The sequence below is a fragment of the Mesoplodon bidens genome, assembly GCF_964165515.1.
Source record: "Mesoplodon bidens genome assembly, chromosome: X".
In the NCBI taxonomy this organism is placed as follows: domain Eukaryota; kingdom Metazoa; phylum Chordata; class Mammalia; order Artiodactyla; family Ziphiidae; genus Mesoplodon; species Mesoplodon bidens.
This window is the reverse complement of record NC_138163.1, coordinates 28,083,212-28,107,475: the sequence shown is the minus strand read 5'-3', so window position 1 is coordinate 28,107,475 and position 24,264 is coordinate 28,083,212. Positions and strand designations below refer to the sequence as shown.

Here is a 24,264-nt window from a genome sequence, read left to right as displayed (position 1 = left end):
CTTTCTCATACACTATACTGCCAGCCACTACTCTATATTGTTTTGACAAGCTAGAGTAGAATGTGATTTCTCCTGAAGATAGGACAGAACTGAGCAGAAGAAGAAAGCTCTGGGAAACAAGAATCAGACCACGTGATTTACTATGGCTTTCGTGAAGGATCAGAGTGGTGTTAAGGGTGATGGTGAAAACCAGCACCTGGACTGATAAATTGCTGAGAATATTCTGAGTGAGAAGACAGTGAATGTCACTATTTCCTGGCTTTGTTATTGTATCTATCTTTATTTATGTGAGGAAAAGTGGCTGGAATGACAAATCCAGAATTATAAAAGTGGAATGTAACATAGGAAAAAATGGAGGGTAGCCATAGAAGAACAGAATGGAGGAAATATGACTTCACTGTGACTCACATTACAAAGATCTAGGGGATTAGTTTCCAAATTGAATATGAGATAACAATATGAAGTAGCTTCCAGAAAAGCAGATGTAACTCAGGCTGTATTAATAGAAGCCTAATTAAGTGGACTCTAGAGGCTGAGAAATAACAGACACACTGTTTTCTGCTCTGGCCGCTGTGTTCTGCTGTGATGGGCAGGTAATAAGAGCAATACTGAAATATCACCAAAGGGAAGCGACTGGGGTGAAGTGTTTGGAAACCATCTCTTATGAGGTGCATTTTGAAGTAACTAGAATATTTAGCTTAGTGAGGAGAAAATTTGAGAGCATTGAGCTGTATTCAAATATTTAGAGGACCATAGCAGCTTAAGGTTCGATACAAGAACTACATTTGTAATAATTAGAGTGGTCCCACTACAAAGTGATAATAATAGTTAACCTTTAGGTACCCAGCACTATGGTCTACTGCTGACATGTCATCTACTGGGATCCCCACAAGAATCCATGAGGTCCATGGAGAAGGGACTAGCTGCATTTTAAAAGCAGTGATCTTAATATCATTTGGAATATTTAAACACAAGCTAGATGAATGCCTGTCAGGAATGTGTCATATGTGATTCTGTATTGAGGTGGTAGGGTAGGGAATAGGAGTTGAATTAGATGACTGTGTGAGGCTTTGTCTAATCTAAGACTCAGTAAAATTTCTACTTTACCTGTTTTCAACTTTATAACATTAAACATTATAATCTGGCGGTCCAAATACAGCATTTTGAATTCTTCATAAGATTGTTGCTATGTGTCTGTGTGTATATGAACACACACATATACACTCATATACATTAAAAAAATCATAATACACACACCAGGGTTTAAGGAGAAAGATAGGGATACCAGCTGGATATGTGGAGGCTTCAAATAATTTGGAATCCTAACAATAGTCAATCTATTAATTAAGCCCATGCAATAAAGTGAGAAAGTATGATGTGCTGCATTTATGATGGGCAGGAATTGAAATATACATCACACTTTCAAAAACAGACACTGAGAAAAATTTAGAAAACATAAATTTCAAAAGGATTTCCTCTCAATTACTGCATCACAGGATGATTCTCTTGCTCTGTCTTTGTGGAGCACAGACATAATAATAATTTACAGACCACTAACTTCGACTTTGTGCCCATCACTGTGCTAGAGGATTCCAGTGTATTACCTTATTTAATCTTTGCAACAATCTGACAAGGTTGGAACGGAGATATTACTTCTGTTTTAAAGCTGAGGAAACAGAGTCTCAAAGAGAAGCAAATAATCCAAGATCACATAGTTAGGATATGGCAGTGCCAGGATTTGAACCCAAGTATTTTTGACTTCATGTTGTCTACTATGCTAAATCAGTATCTTCCTTCCCTTTTCTTTCCTCTGTTAATTCAGAGCTCTTAAAAATGTAAAGTATAGCACAAATAGTAATGGCTATCATTGATAAACAACTATAACATCCAACATCTAGATTCACATGATCCCTGCCTTGAAAAAAATTTACATGAAAACAGAAAACTTGGGGACTTCCCTGGTGGCGCAGTGGTTAAGAATCCGCCTGCCAATGCAGGGGACATGGGTTCGAGCCCTGGTCCAGGAAGATCCCACATGCCACGGAGCAACTAAGCCCGTGCACCACAACTACTGGGCCTGCGCTCTAGAGCCCACAAGCCACAACTACCGAAGCCCGCGTGCCTAGAGCCCAGTGCTCTGCAGTGGGAGAGGCCACCACAATGAGAAGCCCACGCACCGCAAGGAAGAGTAGCCCCTGCTCTCCACAACTAGAGAAAAGCCCGTGCGCAGCAATGAAGACCCAATGCAGCCAAAAATAAACAAACAAACAAACAAACAAACAAATAAATAAAACAAAACAGAAAGCTTGGTACTTTAGCACAGATGGGGAGAAATTTGGGGACTCCTGGCCTGTTCTATAGGCTTGATTTAAAGATAAGAAGAATGCACCTGAACTATTGGAGGAAGAAGTCATAGTAAAATGTGGTCCTCTATTTTCTGCAATCTAGATTCTAAATTGCTGAGAGATGAGAAACATGAAAGACCAAACAGTTCATGTGATATCACTTATTGCTTATCCACTATATGCAGAACGCTGCAGTGGCTACTGTATGAAGATCCAGAGGAAGAAGAAGGACCGAGTTCCTTCCACGGGTGAGCTCCCAGTTGAAAGGTGCCATTAATGAAGGTTCTAAAGCAATGCAGTGAATTTCCTGATCAGTCTAAGATCTACTGTTGCAAAGGTAGTCATCTATTTGATGGAGCTTAATGCTCATCCTCCCTCCTGCATTATTATAAATGAATTAAGTTTAGAGAAAGTCCTGAGTTCAACTGGTTCTTAAGTAAGGATTTAAAGAGTAGAGACAAAAGATGGCAATGAAGACTAAAGACTGCCAGGAAAGAAAATTCGGTTGGTCAGCTCCAACTTTAAGCCCCTTTTCAGAACCTGTCATTTGTTCTCCACAGCCTATGATGAATTATAACCCCTGAATCAAACAGACCACAAGTTCTCACTTCCGAGAAGGCATCAGTGGTGTGAAGAGAAATTGGTACTGTGACAATTCAAGCAGTTGGTGAAAGGCCAGTACATTTCCCAGCTTACACATTCCTCTTAAGCTTCCCATTAATGAGAGTCAATGGGCTTGCCAGCAGACACTGTTTGTACTCACCATTTTTCCCATCCAGACAGGACACTCCAGGAACAATTACAAAATCATGAATTTGAGCCACATCCGTAGTCTGACATGGCTTTATTTCCCTAGTGGACTAAAGTGTAACTGCTTCACTGCCAGTACAAGAGTTCTCATAAACTCAGAGCCTCATCTTACTCTATATTGGGACCTTGCTTTTTGTCTTCTCTTATGTTTTAGTTAAGATGTCCTCCTTGTTTTAGGTGCTGAGGATAGTAATATAACAGCTGCAAACCAGTGCTTGGTGTCTACCAGAGGCCAGATTTACTCCTGCCTTAATTAGCAGTGCTTTTAAACATCCCCGCCATCATCTCCAACTTGATATGAATCTGAGATCCCCATTTCCCTCCAAGAAGGATTTCCCATCGCCAAAACTGCCTCCCACAAGGGAAAGAACAATTACGCTGGTCTCCCAGCACGAAGAAATTCAACTAGCTGATGAGGAATTTAAAAGTGAGACTAGGGTCTATTCAGGGAAGCATGGGGAAGATGATTACATTTTGCCCCTTATCCCCAGTCCCAAACCAAGCTGGATGGTTGTGCCCATGAGGGGCAGGCACTGGCACAGCCAGAACGAGGGCTCCTATGAGGGTCTTCTCTCTTCATCACAGTGGGACAGCTGTGTGCAAGCCAGAGATGGGTAAACATCTGGAGGCTAGGAGGCCAGCTAAAAGGCTATTCAAGTGTGACATAGGCTGGTGACAATGAAAATATAACAAGAGTGCTATATGTGCTTATCTCCCACTCATATATTAACAGGAATATGAAGGAGACTGGTGCCATGGGGTTGATCAAAGTTGTTTGATGATGGCAGCTAGTACCATCAAACTCAAGCTTTTAAGTTTGGGTGGAAGGGTGATTTGAGGCATTTTCCTTGGCCAGGGAGGCAGGGAAGTCAAGTTATGAAAAATATCTGTGAATCACAACTTAAACAATTATTCTAAATGAAGCCCTTGTAAGTTACATGTGGTCTTAGATTGTACTCTCCTAGTAGACAGGAGACAGGTCTACCAAGTTTCTATTTTTTTTCCAATACACCTAAGACAGCAATTAGCACTTAGCAGAAAGTCTGAATTCCCCTAAACCTATTTATATAGGCAATGGCCTTTTAAATGAAAAAGGCTGAAACATAAAGGAAATTGGAATCAATTCCTGGCTTAATACCAAGAGCTTCAACTTATTTTCAGAATTTAATTCCTATGTTCAATTTTGTAATAGTCCATGCAGATAAAAGGAGCCCAAGTGCCCCCTGATTTCAGCAGAATATCGATCACTATCTCCATGAATTTACTTTGGAGTTTCACCCCTCCGGTGACTCCAGATACTATATAGAGATGACCTGTTTTAAGACACAAAGCAGCTCTGAGCTGTGGGCCTGGTGCCCCTGAAGCAGGGCTTTTCAAAGAGCTTCTCTGCTGATCAAGCTCTTTGCACACTGCAATTAGGCTCAACAAGCAGACGAATGGTTCCCCATCCTACGTGTCTTCCAATAATAGAGATTTGCAGCAATGTGTACCAGACTTGGAGTATTACTCAGATCTACCAAGTCCCCAGTTTGGGGAAGTGGCTCTGATTGAGTTTGGAATCTTCATTGTCTTTGGACAGATGTATTTATTCAACATGTGGAGGCCTGTGGACAATTCAGATTCTAACTCAGGCTGTAGCCTCTATTTAAGAAGGCCTGCACACAATGACCAAAGATTAGAAGCAAATGTGAAGTGATGTAGTTAGAAGAAAATGCTCATTAGGCTCTTGTTTCTCCCAAAGTTGTGAAAATTCAGAATAACAACAACAAAGGGTACTGCTGGTGCTGTAAAGGCAGAGTCCATATTAAGTACATCACTATACTCTGGTGGGTACTCCATACATCCCAGTTTTCAAAGGAAACTGGACCGGGAATCAAGAGGCCATAATTCTACTGAGCCACTTCTTTCTGAGCTAATAATAAGAATTAACATATTAAGCATCTATTATGTGCCAGATACTGTGGGAAGCATATTACTCCTTACTTACATTATCTCATTTATTTCTTCACAACCACCCTATAAGTCTATCGTCTCCCCCATTTTTCATGAAGCACAGAGAGGTCAAACATTTGCTGAATGTAACACAGGATACACAGAGCCCAGGTTAGCCTGAGGCCTAACCTCTTTGTCTCACTGCCTGTCTTTGACCCTAAACTCCCTACTTACTAGGCTACAGTATTTACTATACTATATGACCACTCTTCCTTCATTTCCTTGATTATAAGTGGGACTTAAGGACTGCATGATCTTACAGCCTGCCTAATTCTAAAAATCCAGTAATTACATAAAGAGTGAGAAGAAAAAAGATATCTTTTTTTTCCAGGTAAGTGTGGATACAGTTCCAGTAGACAGCATTCCAACTTAGATCTTAAATCACATGTTGTGTGATTTTTCTCCTGCAAACGTTAGGTGCCTGATGCTCTGGAGAACTGACTTTCCTGTTCATCTCTCTATAGTGTGAGTGGCCTCCACAAAGCAGGCTGGGGAACTTTCCAGGAGACCAGACCACTTCTGTCCCCTGTACTCCATCTTAGCAAAGCACAAACCAAGCAGACACACTCTCACTCTCTAGTTCCCTCAGGTCAAATGACAAATGTCCAGTGGTTCTAGGAGGAAGGCTAAGCTGGTTCTTAGCATCTAGCTCATAACTTTCTCCTTCTGGGCAGGAACTGGGCTGACTAAAATCACCTGAGATTTGGTAGCGACAAAAAGGCCACCTATGGAGCCCATCTTATTTATCTGCACATTGTTTATACAGTTGGGGGCAGCAAATATCAGATGCCAGTCATAATGAAGAAAAAGCCAGAAGTCCCTTGAAGACACTTAAGGTGAAATGCTTATAGGAAGAAGAGAAGTTTCCCCTAGATTTTTCATTTAAAAAAATGAAAATAATGTTAAACTCTTTGGAGCTGCAGCTGAATATTAAATAGAAACATCTTAGAGAAACTTGCCTGAGAGCTATATGAATTCTAAACTGTGAAAACAAGACACTCAATAGAAAACTGTAATAGAGAAAAGTGGTAAGTTTGCTTTATCAAAGAAACAAAACATTTTCCTCCAGGGAGGAAGGAAGCATGATGGGAAATCTGCAAACAATGGACTTCTGAAAGATTTCATGTGTTTGCTTAAAAAAAAGTTAACAACAACCCAAACCCTACAGTATTGACAAAGAACAAATGCTCACAGTATTGACATAGGACAAGTATTCTCCTACCCAATAGCACATGGGCCCTGGGATATTTCCAAAAGGCAAAGAAGTTCAGACTCCATCTCCTTCCCAGCATGATTTGAACCTTCCCACAAATCTCTATCATGTTGCAGGCACCTTGTGAAAATTCCTCCCCGTTGTCCTCTATGTAAGGCTAAACAATGAAGGGCATATGTGGTGGTGATGGTGGGGAGAGTTGGGGTGAGGCATGAAAGGGTGCCTCTGTGTATTCTGCAATTTGCTTTTCTGCCCATATTTTTGTCTGTCTGTCTCTATGTCAGATGTCTGTTTTTCTGTTTTTTGGTTCTGTCTCTGTCTCCCTGTTTCTCTGTTAGTCTCCCAGTCTGTCCATGTCTCTTTCTCTCCTCCTGTCTATCCTTGTCTGTGTTGATGCTCTCTCTGTCTGTCTACCTTCTTGCTTCCTGTCTCTCTATATATCTCTCTCTCAGGTTCTGTCTGTTGATATGTCTTTGTTGGCCTGCAGCTCTGACTGTTGGTCTCCATCCTGCATTCTTTCTCAACCTCTCTCTCTTCTCTCGCTCTCTCATCCCTCCCTCCCTGTGTCTGTCTGCATCTCATTTTGCCTCTTGATTGGTCTATTTCTGGTTTTGCCTGCCTGCCTTCTATTCTGTCTCAGTCTGTCTCTTACCAATGACCCCTGACCATCTCTTTCTATTCTTTTTCTCTCTTTGTTTGAATATGTCTCTGTTTCATCACTCATGTCTGGTTCTCAGTCTGTCTGTCTGTCTTTTGGTGTGACTGTGGTGCTGTATGGCTGCCTTCCTGTCCCTTTGTCAGTCTCTCTGACACTCTGTGCCTCTTTCTTTCTGTTCATTTGCTTCTTTGTCTCTGTTTCTCTGTCTCTGTCAATTCTTTGCCATTCTATCTCTGTATATGTCTCTTTTCGCTTCTCTCTTTGTCAGTTTCTATCTATACCTGTCTGTCTGTCTGTGCTCTGGCTATCTACGCAATCTGTCAGCCTGTCTCTCCATTAGTCTGCTTCTGTTGTTTCTTTGATCGTTTGCATGTATTTATATCAGTTTGAACTTCTGTCTGTGTCTTTGTCAAGCTGACTGTCCTCCCTCCGTATCTGACTCTCTGCCTCTTTTTGCTGCTGTTTCTCTCTCCATAGGTCTCTCTGTCTTGCTGTTTCTCTCTCAGCTTCTGTATTTCTTGTCTTTTGGTCTATCACAAACTGTCTCTGTCAGTCTCCCTCTGTCTGTCTCTCTGCCTGTCTGCCTCTGTCAGTCTCTTCTCTACCTCTGCTTTTCTGTTACTCTCTCTCCCTTCCCAATAGTCTGTCTTTCTGTCTTATGGTCTGTCTCTTGGTCTATTCTTTCTCTCTGTCTCTATTAGTTTTCTTTTATCTCTCTCCTTCTCTCTGTGTCTGTTTCCCTCTTCCTGTGTCCTATGTTGTGTATCTCCCCACATTAATCCTCTGTCTGCATTCTCCTCTCCTGTGTCTACCTGTACTCTTTATCTCCCTGTCTTTAGACTCTATTTGTGCTCCTCTGTTTCTGTCATTATCTCATTCCATCTGTCCATCTCCCTCTCTCTGCCTGCCTTCCTATCTATCTGTTATCTGACTGTCTGTGTTTACCTTTCCCTCTAGCAGTCTGTCTGTCTGCCTGATTCTCTCTCAGGCTACCTTCCATCTCTCTTTCTGTCACCTTGTCTATCATTGTCTGTGTCTGTCTTTCTCCTTGTCTACTTCTCTCTCTCTCTTTTTTTTTTTTTTTTTGTGGTAAGTGGGCCTCTCACTGTTGTGGCCTCTCCCGTTGAGGAGCACAGGCTCCGGACGCACAGGCTCAGAGGCCATGGTTCACGGGCCCAGCCACTCCGCAGCACGTGGGATCTTCCCAGACCGGGGCACAAACCCGTGTCCCCTGCATCAGCAGGTGGACTCTCAACCACTGTGCCACCAGGGAAGACCCTACTTCTCTCTTTCTTAGTCTCATTTTTTCTTCTCTCTCTGTCTCTTTCTCTCCCTCTTTTTATTGAGGTGAGATTCACATAACATAAAATTTAACCATTTTAAAGTAAACAGTTCAGTAGCATTTAACACATTCATAATGCTGTACAACCACCACCTCTATCTAGTCCCCAAATATCTGCATCACCCCAAAAAGAGAGCCAGTACTCATTAAGCAATCACTCCCCATTTCCTCCTCACTAGCCTCTGACAACCACCAATCTGCTTTCTGTCTCTATAGATTTCTTATTCTGGATATTACATGTAAATGGAATCATATATTCTGTGAAATTGTGAGTCTGGCTTTTTACATTTAGCATAATGTTTTCGAGGTTCATCCACATTGTAGCATGTATCAGTATTTCATTTCTTTTTTCCCCTTCTTTTTTCTCTTTTCTTTTATTGAAACTTAATTTTTTTAGAGAAGTTTAAGGTTCACAGCAAAAATGATAGGAAGATACAGAGGCTTCCCATATAGTCCCTGCCCTCATACACATATAGCCTCCCCCATTATCAACATTCCCCATCAGAGTGGTAAAATTTGATACAATTGATGACCCTACATTGACACATCATAATCATCCAAAGTCCACAGTCTACATTAGGGTTCACTCTTGGTGTTGTACATTCTATATGTTTGGAGAAATGTAGAATGACATGTTTCCAACATTATGGTATCATACAGAGTATTTTTACTGCCCTAAAAATCTCTGTGCTCTGCCTATTCATCTCTCCCTCCCAACCCCTGGCAATCACTGATCTTTTTTACTATCCCCATAGTATTGCCTTTTCCAGAATGTCATACAGTTGGCATCATTCAGTATGTAGCCTTTTCTGATTTGCTTCTTTCACTTAGTAATATGCATGTAAGATTCCTCCATGTTTTTTCATGGCTTGATAGCTCATTTCTTTTTGGTGCTGAATAATATTCCACTGTATGGATGTACCACAGTTTATTTATCCGTTCACCTAATGCAGGACATTGTGGTTGCTTCCCAGTTATGGCAACTATGAATAAAACTGCTATAAACATCTAATTTGTTGTTAGGACTGAGTGTCGAATTCCAAGCTCCTTAGATGCAGAACTGGACACTGGAAGTCCTATTTTATTTCTTTTTTATGGCTGAATAATATTCCATTGTAGCGATATATCACAATTTGTTTATCCATTCATGTACTGATGGACATTTGGGCTGTTTCTACCTGTTGATTATTGTGAATATTGCTGTTATGAACATGCATCACATATATTTATTTGAGTACCTATTTTCAATTCTCTTGGATATATATACTAGGAGTATATACTTAGGATATATACTTGGGTATGTACTTAAGAGTAAAATTATAATATTAGATCAATGGTAATTCTATGTTTAGATTTTTGAGGAACTGCCAAACTTCCACAGCAGCAGAACCATTTTACATCCTTATCAGGAATCGGGACTAGGAGGGTCCCAATTTCCCATATCTTCAAAAACAGTTGATATTTTCTGTTTTTTAGATTCTAGCCACCCTAGTGGATGAGAAGTGGTGTCTTGTAGTTTGGATTTGCATTTCCCTAATGACTAATGATGTTGAGTTTCCTTTCACATGCTTAGTGGCCATTTGTATATCTTCTTTGGAGAAATGCCTGTTCAAGTACTTAACCCATTTTTTGATTGAGTTGTCTTTTTGTTGTTGAGTTGTAAGAATTCTTTATATGTTTTGCATGCTACACCCTTACCAGATATCTGGTTTGCAAATTTTGCAAATCTTTCCTCCTAGTCTGTTTTTCTGTTTCTTTTTCTCTCTCTCTCTTTTGATTTTCATACTTTTACAATTGAGAAATAATTGACATATGACATTAAATTTGTTTCAGGCATACGACATAATGATTTGATATTTGTATATATTGTGAAACAATCACTGCAATAAGTCTAGTTAACATCCATCTCTTTTTCTCTCTTTTTATTTCCCTCTGTTTCCTTCTGACAGATTGAGTCTTTCTGTCCAATTGCTCGTTTCTGACTACTTTTCTATTGGTCTTTTCGTATCAGTGTGTCTCTGTCATGTCTCTATTTGTTTGTTCTTCCTCCCCCTCCCTCCCCCTCCGTCTCTGTTTCCTCTCCCTTTCTCCCCCTTCTCTCTCTTTTTCAGTTCCTCTCTGGAGCTCTGTCTTAGCTGTCAGTCCCCATATCTGTCACTGACTCCTTTCTCACTATTTTTCTCTCCCCCCAGCCATCTCTCAGTCTGTCTAACTGTCTCTCTGTCTGTGCATTTAGTTGGTTCACTTTCTCTCTCTCTCTCCACTTTTCATCTGGCTCTGTGTCTTTCTGATCTCTGTCAGTTTGTCTCTCTGTCAGTTGGTTGATCACTCTCTCTTTCCTTGTCTCTTCTGGTATGTCTCTGTCCCTCTGTATCTCTCTCTCTGTGTTGGCCTTTACCTCTGTCTCTGTCTCCCTGAGTGTGTGTGTGTCCCAGTATGTCTCTCAATCAGTCTCTCTGTATCTCTGTCTCTGGCATGTTCTTTCTAGCTCTCCTGACTGTTTTTCTCTTTCTGGATCTGCCTCTCCATCTCTCTGCACCAGTTTCTTTTGGTCTCTTTCTGTTTCTCTCTCCTTGCTTGTTTCTCTCCATCTTTCTATCTTGCTGCCTGTCAGCCTCTGAGTCTTTCTCTCATTCCGTCTCTCCATTTAACTCCCCATCTCTTGCTCACTATCTCTCTCCCCTGCTTCTCCAACATAACTCTGTCTGACCGACTGTTTCTCTGTCTCTCTATTTGTTTCTCTCTCTCACTACCTTTCTGTCTGCTTTTTTGTTTTTCTGTCTCTTGTAGTGTCTTTTACTCTCTATGTTGGTCTGACTCTGGCTCTGTGTGCACCTCCCTCTCCTCTCTCTGCCCATTGCTCCTTCTCCTTCACTCACTCTGTATGTTCTCTCTGCTTCTCTCTGTCTTCCTGTCTCTAACTCTACTTCCCCTTCTCTCTACAACTCATCTGCCCCAGTATTGTGTCAGAATCTTAGGCTCTCTCTTTCTTCAATGAGAGTGACTCTCTTCCTTTCTCTCTCTGTGTCCATTTCATTCTCTCTTTTTTCTTTGTGACTCTCTTCCTCCCTCAGTTTTGGTCTCACTTTCTGGCTTCCTCTAGTTCTTTATCTCTCTCTGTTTCTGAGTCTCTCTTTTTCTCTGTACCCCTTTCTCTCTCTCTCTTTCTTTTAGACTCTCTCCCTTATTCTGTCTTTTCCATTTGCTTCAGTCTGTCTCCATCTCTCTCTCCCTGTTCCTCACTGCTATCTTTGGTCCTCTTTCTTTTTCTGGCTCCCTATCTTGTCTTCCAGTTTGTCTGCCTCTCCTCCTGTCTGCCTCTCTGTGTCTATCTGTCCATCTCTCTTGATATGCTTCTATTGTTCTATATTTGTCTGTTGATCTCTACCCCTTTATCTATCTGTGTTTCCCTCTGTCTCTCTTTTTTCTACCTGCCTGTCTTGGTCTGCCCTTCCTTATCTGCCCATCCTGCCTCTGTCCAATTATCTGTCTATCTTTCCCCTGGCCATCTACCTGTTCTTCTCTGCCTCTCCTTTGAAACTGCTATGGAGATTGATGTTAATGGCACTAGTCTTTTATAAAAGCTGAACTGTAAATCTCTTCCCAACCTCTACCAGTTGAACACATGCATCTCAGAGAAAAGACTTTCAGTCTCTGGCTTGACAAAAATGCATGGATTATACTGACTTTATGAAATATAAGTCTAATATGTCAACTGGGTACCTTTAAAACACAAGTATACACTAACTGTGATGGCTTTCAGCATTGTTACTTATTTGTTCATTATTGAAAACTACAACAAAATCTATGTACTCAAAGCACGTCTTGTCAACCCTTCACTGGTCTTATATCTTAAGTAAGCTTCCAGAAGTCAAGGAAGTTAAGAAACTCTATTATAATTGGAATAGGAGTTAAGGAACAGACCACATAAAATATAGACCGGAACAGATTTTCCTTGAAAATTATATTTTCACTGAAACATAGGGCAATCCAGAATTCAGCAGAATGTATTACATCAGAACAACCACTTGATTTTTGCCTGACAATCTAGTTTGGTAATCTTATCATCCAAGCCCCTATAATAAGGAAATCTTTAGAGGCATTAGAGGAACAATGTCATTAAACCTCTCTGTGCCTCACTTTCTTTGTCTATAAAATGGAGCTTATGATAATAAATTATGTCAGAGGGTTGTTATGAGGAATAAATTAGTAATCCATGTAAAGGTCTTAGAATAGTGCCTGGCATAGTAGGAACTCAAAAAATATTAGCTATTATTACTTCTACTGTTGTTATTATTGCGATTGTTGTCACTGAAATTGTTATATAAACATCTAAACAGCAGGTCTACTCTTTAGGCAGTTTCCTTATCTAAAAAATGAAGCTAGGGCTTCCCTGGTGGCGCAGTGGTTAAGAGTCTGCCTGCCGATGCAGGGGACACGGGTTCGTGCCCCGGTCTGGGAGGATCCCACATGCCGCGGAGCGGCTGGGCCTGTGAGCCATGGCCACTGGGCCTGCGTGTCCAGAGCCTGTGCTCCACAACGGGAGAGGCCGCAACAATAAGAGGCCCGCATACTGCAAAAAAAAAAAAAAAAAGAAGCTATATCTCTAAGATCATTTATGGTTCTACGGTTCTAGAATTCCATGTGTCTCTGAGTGCAAAGCACATGGGGTCATGTTTGTATCAGGCTCCATGATACAATTTTCATTCTCAAAAGTTTGTAACATCTGTAAGTTACCAAGGAAATAAAAAAATCCATGAGGATAAACTGTTGATTTTCAAACATTTCTAAATCCAATCTGATAGCTTCAAACCTCTGCTTTCTCATTGACTTATTTACCTCTCACAGGATCACAACAGAAAACATAAATTCAGGAACAACTTTCATTCTCATTCTTTCTCCAATGCCGCCCATATCAGACAGTTGGGGTAGTTGACATTTCTACAAAGAGATGAGGACTTGGATCCCTTATTAGCTAGAATGCCACACTTTTCAATAGGGATGTGCACTTTGCTTCAAATTACTATCTGAGGATGCTGTACTTTTCCTGGGAATGGTGTTCATGGATATGGTATCTTTCTTGGGAATGCTGTCTATGCATGTTCTACCTTCCCTAGGAATGCTGTCCATGGATGTTGTACTTTGCCTCAGAATACTGTCCGTGGATAGTGTACTTTCTTTGGATGCAATTTGTGGCAAAGTCATCTCCCATACTGAGGGACTCTCGAACACTGATCAACCTTGACTTCCTCTTTGAAGCTCCTTGTCCTGTGTAGCTTCTGAAGGAGAACTGTATTAGTGTATACTTGTGTTTTACATTTCTGGAATTTTGGGTTTGTAACTTGACTACTGGCAAGCTCATTAATACTTTCACCAGACTGAGTGGATCTCATGCTTAAAACTGTGTTCAATGAATATAATTTGGCCTATTGTTCCCATTTTCTGGATGGGGAGCTGAGGGTGGAGGCCTATGGGGGAAAACCAAGAACATCAATCAGCAAATTGACTTCAGACCTGAGAAAACAGCCCGTAGCATAAAATTTCTAACTTATTAGCTAGGCAAAGCAATTGGCAATGGTTATCCTCTGAAAAAGATGAAAACTGTGGAAGCACAAAGCATATTTATTCATGCAAAAGGCATTACTTCCAAATATATTTGCATAATGTACCCTGCACTGTGGTAAATGAATCTTCACCTTTAGAGGCACAAATCTTATTTACCCACTCTTCCATTTTCTTTGTCTTCAAGATTTGTTTGGAATGAAAATGGCAAATTCCCTGGAGGTATGTAGCAACATTCATCTATCCTTAACACCTGTCTTGTCCCTGCTCCCTTAATCTTGCCAGCTTTAGCATGCCTGTGCTCATTCATACACATGCTTGCTCCCTCACAAACTCATGCTCTTCACCCCTGCAGTCATACAGAATGCATTTTGTCCAAGTTGTACAGGTGAAAGAACAAGGTCATGTAATAAGGAATACTGACTTCGGGGGGAAGATCCATATAATTTACACAAAATATTTCCAGAACCCATTCTGTTTAGTTCCTACACATTCACCTTTTCTGCAACAAAGCTAGATAGGCAGTAAAAAAAATAACCTGTCATGGAGAAGATTGGTTCAAGATGGCGGAGTAGAAGGATGTGCACTCATTCCCTCTTGTGAGAGCACCGGAATCACAACTAACTGCTGAACAATCATCAACAGGAAGGCACTGGAACTCACCAAAAAATATACTCCATATCCAAAGACAAAGGAGAAGGTGCAATGAGATGGAAGGAGGGGTGCAATCACAATAAAATCAAATCCAATAACCACTGGATGGGTGACTCACAAACTGGAGAACAATTATACCACAGAAGTCAACCCACTGGAGCAAAGGGTCTGAGCCCCACATCAGGCTTCCCAACCTGGGGGACGCGCAATGGGAGAAGGAATTCCCAGAGAATCAGACTTTGAAGCCTAGCAGGATTTGATTGCAGGACTTCAACAGGTGTGGGGGAAACAGAGATTCCACTTTGGAGGGCACAGACAAAGTAGTGTGTGCATCAGGACTCAGGGGGAAGGAGCAGTGACCCTATGGGAGACTGAACCAGACCTACCTGCTAGAGATGGAGGGTCTCCTGCAGAGGCAGGTGGTGGCTGTGGCTCACCATGGGGACAAGGACACTAGCAGCAGAAGTTCTAGGAAGTACTCCTTGGCGTGAGCCCTCCCGAGGGCTGCCATTAGCCCAACCAAAGGGCCTATAGGCTCCAGTGGCTGGGTTGCCTCAGGCCAAACAACCAACAGGAAGGGAACTCAGCCCCACCCATGATCAGACAAATGGACTAAAGTTTTACTGAGCTCTGCCCACCAGACCAACACCCAGCTCTACCCACCACCACTGACTCCCATCAGGAAGCATGCACAAGCCTCTTAGATAGACTCATCCATAAGAGGGCAGACAGCAGAAGCAAGAAGAACTACAATCCTGCAGACTGTGGAACAAAAACCACATTCACAGTAAGACAGACAAAATGAAAAGGCAGAGGACTATGTAACAGATGAAGGAACAAGATAAAACCCCAGAAAACCAACTAAATGAAGTGGAGATAGGCAACCTTCTAGAAAAAGAATTCAGATAATGATAGTGAAGATGATCCAGGACTTCAGAAAAAGAATGGAGGCAAATATTGAGAAGATGCAAGAAATGTTTAACAAAGACCGAGAATTAAAGAACAAATACCTAGAAGAACTAAAGAAGAAACAAACAGAGATGAACAATACAACTGAAATGAAAACTACACTAGAAGGAATCAATAGCAGAATAACTGAGGCAGAAAAATGGATAAGTGACCTGGGAGACAGAATGGTGGAATTCACTGCTGCAGAACAGAATAAAGAAAACAAGAATGAAAAGAAATGAAGACAGCCTAAGAGACCTCTGGGACAACATTAAATGCACCAACATTAGCATTACAGGAGTCCCAGAAGGCGAAGAGAGAGTGAATGGACCAGAGAAAATATTTGAAGAGATTAGAGTCAAAAACTTCCCTAACATGGGAAAGGAAATAGCCACCCAAGTCCAGGAAGTGCAGAAAGTCCCAGGCAGGATAAACCCAAGGAGAAACATGCCGCAACACATAGTAATCAAACTGACAAAAAATTAAAGACAAAGAAAAATTATTAAAAGCAGCAAGGGAAAAATGACAAATAACATAAAAGGGAACTTCCATAAGGTTAACAGCTCATTTCTCAGCATAAACTCTACAAGCCAGAAGGGAGTGGCATGATATATTTAAAGTGATGAAAGGGAAGAACCGACAACCAAGATTACTCTACCTGGCAAGGATCTCATTCAGATTCAACAGAGAAATCATAAGCTTTACAGACAAGCAAAAGCTAGCAGAATTCAGAAACACCAAATCAGCTCTACAACAAATGCTCAAGGAACTTCTCTAAGTGGGAAACAGAAGAAAAGAAAAGGACCTACAAAAACAAACCCAAAACAATTAAGAAAATGGTAATAGGAACATACATATCGATAATTACCTTAAATGTTAATGGATTAAATGCTCCAACCAAAATACACAGGCTGGCTGAATGGATCCAAAAACAGCACCCATATATATGCTGTCTACAAGAGACCCACTTCAGACCTAGGGAAACATACAGACTGAAAGTGAGGGGATGGAAAAAGATATTCCATGCAAATTGAAATAAAAAGAAAGCTGGAGTAGCAATACTCATATCAGATAAAATAGACTTTAGAATAAAGAATGTTACAAGAGACAAGGAAGGACACTACATAATAATCAAGGGATCAATCCAAGAAGAAGATATAACAATTATAAATATACATGCACCCAACATAGGAGCACCTCAATATATAAGGCAAATGCTAACAGCTATAAAAGAGGAAATTAACAGTAACACAATAATAGTGGGGGATTTTAATACCTCATTTACACCAATCGACAGATCATCCAGACAGAAAATTAATAAGGAAACACAAGCTTTAAATCACACAAAAGACCAGACAGATTTAATTGATATTTATAGGACATTCCATCTAAAAGCAGCAGGTTACACTTTTGTCTCAAGTGCACACAGAACATTCTCCAGGATAGACCACATCTTGGGTCACAAATCAAGACCTGGTAAATTTAAGAAAATTGAAATCATATCAAGCATCTTTTCCAACCATAAAGCTATGAGATTAGAAATAAATTACGGGGAAAAAACATAAAAAACACAAACACATGGAGGCTAAACAATACATTACTAAATACCCAAGAGATCATTGAAGAAATCAAACAGGAAATCAAAAATTACCTAGAGACAAATAAAAACAAAAACGCAATGATCCAAAACCTATGGGATGCAGCAAAAGCAGTTCTAAGTGGGAAGTCTATACCAATAGAATCCTACCTCAAGAAACAAGAAAAATCAAATAAACAATCTAACCTTACAGCAAAAGGAACTAGAGAAAGAAGAACAAACAAAACCCAAAGTTAGTAGAAGGAAAGAAATCATAAAAATCAGATCAGACAAAGAAAACAATAGCAAAGATCAATAAAACTAAAAGCTGGTTCTTTGAGAAGATAAGCAAAATTGATAAGCTTTTAGCCAGACTCATCAAGAAAAAGAGGAAGAGGGGCTTCCCTGGTGGCGCAGCGGTTGAGAATCTGCCTGTCAATGCAGGGGACACGGGTTCGAGCCCTGGTCTGGGAAGATCCCACATGCCGCGGAGCAACTAGGCCCGTGAGCCACAGCTACTGAGCCTGCGCGTCTGGAGCCTGTGCTCCGCAACAAGAGAGGCCGCGACAGTGAGAGGCCCGTGCACCGCGATGAAGAGTGGCCCCCGCTCGCTGCAACTAGAGAAAGCCCTCACACAGAAACGAAGACCCAACACAGCCAAAAATAAAAAAAAAAAAAAAAAAAAAAAAAAATTACCTAGAGACAAATAAAAACAAAAACACAATGATCCAAAACCTATGGGATGCAGCAAAAGCAGTTCTAAGTGGGAAGTCTATACCAATAGAATCCTACCTCAAGAAACAAGAAAAATCAAATAAACAATCTAACCTTACAGCAAAAGGAACTAGAGAAAGAAGAACAAACAAAACCCAAAGTTAGTAGAAGGAAAGAAATCATAAAAATCAGATCAGACAAAGAAAACAATAGCAAAGATCAATAAAACTAAAAGCTGGTTCTTTGAGAAGATAAGCAAAATTGATAAGCTTTTAGCCAGACTCATCAAGAAAAAGAGGAAGAGGGGCTTCCCTGGTGGCGCAGTGGTTGAGAGTCCGCCTGCCAATGCAGGGGACACGGGTTCGTGCCCCGGTCCAGGAAGATCCCATATGCCGCGGAGCGGCTGGGCCCGTGAGCCATGGCCGCTGAGCCTGCGCGTCTGGAGCCTGTGCTCCGCAATGGGAGAGGCCACAATAGTGAGAGGCCCGCGTACCGCAAAAAAAAAAAAAAAAAGAAAAAGAGGAAGAGGACTCAAATCAATAGAATTAGAAATGAAAAAGAAGTTACAATGGACACTGCAGAAACACAAAGCATCATAAGAGACTACTACAAGCAACTCTATGCCAATAAAATGGACAACCTGGAAGAAATGGACAAATTCTTAGAAAGGTATAACATTCCAAGGCTGAACCAGGAAGAAATAGAAAATATGAACAGATCAATCACAAGTAATGAAATTGAAACTGTGATTAAAAATCTTCCAACAAAGAAAAGTTCAGGACCAGATGTCTTCACAGGTGAATTCTGCCAAACATTTAGAGAAGAGCTAAAACACATCCTTCTCAAACTCTTCCAAAAAATTTCAGAGGAAGGAACACACCCAAATTCATTCTACGAGGCCACCATCACCCTGATAACAAAACCAGACAAAGATACTACAAAAAAATAAAATTACAGACCAATATCACTGATAAATATAGATGCGAAAATCCTCAACAAAATACTAGCAAACAGAATCCAACAACACATTAACAGGATCATACACCATGATCAAGTGGGATTTACCCCAGGGATGCGAGGATTCTTCAATATATGCAAATCAATCAATGTGATACACCATATTAACAAATTGAAGAATAAAAACCATATGATCGGGCTTCCCTGGTGGTGCAGTCGTTGAGAGTCCGCCTGCCGATGCAGGGGACACGGGTTCATGCCCCGGTCCGGGAAGATCCCACATGCCGCGGAGCAGCTGGGCCCATGAGCCATGGCCGCTGAGCCTGCGCATCCGGAGCCTGTGCTCCGCAACGGGAGAGGCTGCAACAGTGAGAGGCCCGCATACTGCAAAAAGCAAAAAACAAACTGTCTGATATCAAGACAAAGAGAGAATTTTTAAAGTAGCAAGAAAAAAAATTATCTCATACCAGGGGACCCCCACAAGGCTATAAGCAGATTTCTTAGCAGAAATCTTGCAGGCCAGGAGAATGGGATGATATATTCAAAGTGCTGAGAGAAAAAACTTCTAACCAAGAGCACTTTACTGAGCAAGTTGTCCTTCAGAAATGAAGCTACAATAAAAACTTTCCCAAACAAACAAAAGTTGAGGGATTTTTGCCACCACTAGATCTGCCTTACAAGAAATGCTGAAAGGGCTGCATGTAAATCAATGAAGTTAGAACAAACCCTCATACCGTGCACAAAAATAAACTCAAAATGGCTTAAAGACTTAAACATAAAACGTGATGCCATAAATCTCCTAGAAGAGAGCATAGGCAAAACATTCTCTGACATAAATCGTACCAAATATTTTCTTAGGTCAGTCTCCCAAGGCAACAGAAATAAAAACAAAAATAAAGAAATAGGACCTAATCAAACTTACAAGCTTTTGCACAGCAAAGGAAACCATAAAAAAAAGGAAAAGACAACCTATGGAATGGGAGAAAATATTTGCAAATGATGCAACAGACAAGGGCTTAATCTCCAACCTATACAAACAGCTCATACAACTCAACAACAAAAAAAGCAAACAACCCAACTGAAAATGGGAAGAAGACCTTAATAGACATTTCTCCAAAGAAGACATATGGATGGCCAGTAAGGACATGAAAAGATGCTCAACATCACTAATTATTAGAGAAATTCAAATCAAAACTACAATGAGGTACCACCTCACACCGGTCAGAATGGTCAACATTAAAAAGTCTACAAATAGCAAATGCTGGAGAGGATCTGGAGAAAACGGAACCCTCCTACACTGTTGGTGGGAATGTTAAGTTGGTGCAGCAACTATGGAAAACAGTGTGGCGGTTCCTCAGAAAACTAAAAATAGAATTACCTTATGATCCAGCAATCCTACTCCTGGGCATATACCCAGACAAAACTATAATTCAAAAAGATACATGCACCCCTATATTCATAGAAGCACTATTCACAATAGCCAAAACATGGAAACAAACTAAATGTCCATCGACAGATGAATGGATAAAGAAAATGTGGTACATATATACAATGGAATACTACTCAGCCATGAAAAAGAATAAAATAATGCCATTTGCAGTAACATGGATGAAACTAGAGACTATCATACTAAGTGAAGTAAGTCAGAAAGACAAAGACAAATACCATATGATATCACTTATATGTGGAATCTAAAATATGACACAAATGAACCCATCTACAAGACAGAAACAGACTCACAGACATAGAGAACAGACTTGTGGTTGCCAAGTGGGAGGGGGGTGTGGGAAAAGCAGATGTAAACTATTATATATAGGATGGATAAACAAGGTCCTACTGTATAGCACAGGGAACTATATTCAATATCCTGTGATGAACCATAATGGAAAAGAGTATAAAAAAAAGAAATGCTGAAAGGAGTTCTTCAAGTTGAAATGAAAGTATGCTACCTAGTAACATGAAAACATGTGAAAATATACCACATATCTGTAAAGGTAAATATATAGTCAGATTCAGAATACTCTAATACTGTAATATGGCAGTGTGTTAAACGCTTAACTCTAGTATAAAGGTTAAAGGACAGAAGTATTAAAATATCTATGGTTAGGGACTTCCCTGGTGGTGCAGTGGTTAAGAATCTGCCTGCCAATGCAGGGGACATGGGTTCAATCCCTGGTCCAGGAAGATCCCACATGCTGCGGAGCAACTAAGCCTGTGTGCCACAACTACTGAGCCTGCGGTCTAGAGCCCATGAGACACAACTACTGAGCCCATGTGCCACAACTACTGAAGCCCACATGCCTAGAGCTCATGCTCCACAACAAGAAAAGCCACTGCAATGAGAAGCCCACACACTGCAACGAAGAGTAGCCCCTGCTCACCGCAACTGGAGAAAGCCCACACACAGCAAAGAAGACCCAAGGCAGCCAAATAAATAAATAAATAAATAAATAAATAAATAAAATAAAAATGCCGTTCTTTCAAAATATATCTATGGTTAAAAAATAAAGCTACAGTAATTTTTAATGGATACACAACATAAAATCATGTAAACTGTGACATCAAAAACAAAATGTTGGTTGGGGGGAGTAAAGGGTAGAGTTTTAGTATGAGATCAAAGTTAACTTGTTATCAGTTTAAAATAGACTGTTACATCTATAAGATGTCTGAAGTAAGCCTCAGGGTAACCACAAAACAGAAACCTATAGTAGATACAAACAAGATAAGAGGAAAGAATAAAAATATACCATTAGCGAAAATCATCAATTCACAAAGGAAGACAGTAAGAGAGGAAGGAAGGAAGAAAGAAACTACAAAATAGCCAGAAAACAATTAACAAGGTGCAATAGCAAGTCCTTACCTATCAACAATCACTTTAAATGTAAATGGAGTAAACTCTCCAATCAAAAGGCATAAAGTGGCTGAATGGATTAAAAAACAAGACCCAACTATATGCTACCTAAAAGAGACTGGCTTCAGCTTCAAGGACACAAATAGGCTCAGAGTGAAGGGATGAAAAAACATATTCCACATAATTGAAACCTAAAGAGAACAGAGGTAGCCATACTTATATCAGATAAAATAGACTATAAGTCAAAAACTGTGACAAGAGACAAAAAGGTCATTATATAATGATAAAGGAGTCAACTCATCAAGAGGATATAAAAATTGTAAATATATATGCAACCAACACTCAAGCACTGAAGTATATTAAGCAAATACTAATAGATTTGATGGGAGTTATAGACAACAATACAATAATAGTAAGGGACTTCTATAACACACTCTCAACAATGGATAGATCAGCCAGACAGCAAATCAACAAGGAAATATTGGACTTGAACTATACTTTTAGACCAAATGGCCCTAACAGATGTATGTAGAACATTACACCCAATAGCCCCCAAATACACATCCTTTTCAAGTGCACATGAAACATTCTCCAGGAGAGATCATATGTTAGGTCACAAAATAAGTCTCAGTAAATTTTAAAAGACAGAAATCATACCAAGTATCTTTTCCAACCACAGTGCTATGAAAATAGAAATCAATAACAGAAGGAAAACAAAAAATTCACAAATATATGGAAACTAAACAATGCACTCCTAAAGAAACAATAGATCAAAAATGAAATCAAAGGGGAAGTGAAAAAATATCTTGAAATGAAGAAATATGGAAATACAACATTAAGAAAAAAGGCTTCGGGCTTCCCTGGTAGTGCAGTGGTTGAGAGTCCGCCTGCCAAGGCAGGGGACACGGGTTCGTGCCCCAGTCCGGGAAGATCCCACATGCTGCGGAGCGGCTGGGCCCGTGAGCCATGGCCGCTCAGCCTGCGCGTCTGGAGCCTGTGCTCCACAATGGGAGAGGCCACAACAGTGAGAGGCCCATGTACCGCAAAAAAATAAAAAAGAAAAAAAAGAAAAAAGTCCTCAAATAAACAACCTAATTTTACACTTCAAGAACTAGAAAAAAACAAACTAAGCTCAAAGTCAGAAGAAAGTAAGTAGATAACAAGATCAGAGCAGAAATAAATATAGGAGAGAAAAACAATAGAGAAGATCATTGAAACTAAGAGTTGGAATTTTGAAAAGATAAACAAAACTGACAAACCTTCAGTTAGACTAAGTAAAAGAGGACTCAAATAAATAAAGATATGAAAGAGGAGACATTACAAGTGATACCACAGAAATATAAAGGATCATAAGAGACTATTATGAACAGTTATATGCCAACAAATTGGACGACTTAGGTGAAATGAATACATTCCTGGAAATGTACAACCTACCAAGACTGAATCATGAAGTAACAGAAAACCAGAACAGACCAGTAACAAATATGGTGATTGAATCAGTAATCAAAACCCTCTCAAGAGGGCTTCCCTGGTGGCACAGTGGTTGAGAGTCCGCCTGCCGGTGCAGGGGACGCGGGTTCGTGCCCTGGTCCGGGAGGATCCCACATGCTGCGGAGCGGCTGGGCCTGTGGGCCATGGCTGATGGGCCTGCGCGTCCAGAGCCTGTGCTTCGCGACGGGAGAGGCCACAGCAGTGAGAGGCCCACGTACTGCAAAAAAAAAAAAAAAAAAAAAAAAAAAAACCTCTCAAGAAAGAAAAGCCCAAACCAGATTGCTTCACAGGTGAATGCTACCAAACATTTATATAAGAATTAATGCTAATTATTCTCAAACTCTTCTAAAAAATAGAATAAGAGGGAACACTTCCAGACTCATTTTACAAGGCTAGCATTACCCTGATATCAAAGCTAGATAAAGACACTACGAGAAAAGAAAACTACAGGCAAATATCCCTGGTGAATGTGAATGCAAAAATTCTCAACAAAATACTAGCAAACTGAATTCAACAGCACATTTAAGGGATCATACACCATGACCATGGGGTATTTATCCCTAGGATGCATGATGGTTCAATATAGGCTAACCAAGAAATGTGATACACCACATTAATAGAATGAAAGATAAAAATCATGTGATCATCTCAACAGATATAGAAACAGCATTTGATGAAATCCAACATCTTTCCTTATAAAAACTCTCAATATAAAGATGTTAAAAAAACCAAAAAACCTCTCAACAAATTTGGTATAAAAGGAACATACATCAACATAATAGAAGTCATATATGACAAGCCCACAGCTAAAAACATACTCAACAGTGAAAGGCTGACAGTTTTCCCTCTAAGATCAGGAACCAGATAATAGTGTCCACTCTCACCACTCCTATTCAACATAGTACTAGAAGTCCTAGCCAGGACAATTAGGCAAAAAAAAAAAAAAAAGCTTCCAAATCAGAAAGGAAGAAGTAAAATTGTCTCTGTTGATGACATGATGTTATATATAGAAAATCCTAAAGATTCCACCAAAACCCTGTTAGAACTAATAAATGAATTCAGTAAAGGTGCAGGATACAAAATCAACATACAAAAATCAGTTGCATTTCTATATATTAACAATGAACTATCTGAAAAAGAAATGAAGAAAA

The 24,264-nt window shown here is 40.2% G+C and overlaps 1 protein-coding gene across 12 annotated transcripts in view; it reads right to left on the bottom strand.

Annotated features, from left to right (window-relative positions):
* ENOX2 (ecto-NOX disulfide-thiol exchanger 2) overlaps positions 1 to 24,264 on the bottom strand; it is a 283,553-nt gene that overhangs the window by 116,039 nt on the left and 143,250 nt on the right. The window contains exon 1 of one of the 12 annotated variants that reach the window (XM_081222412.1): positions 14,461 to 14,562. The exons of the other annotated variants lie outside the window; for them this stretch is intronic. Within the exon in view, the coding sequence (XP_081078538.1) occupies positions 14,461 to 14,467 (7 nt within the window). The 5' untranslated portion in view covers positions 14,468 to 14,562. Of the gene's footprint in view, positions 1 to 14,460; positions 14,563 to 24,264 lie in introns of those variants that run through there. 12 annotated transcript variants of the gene reach the window in all.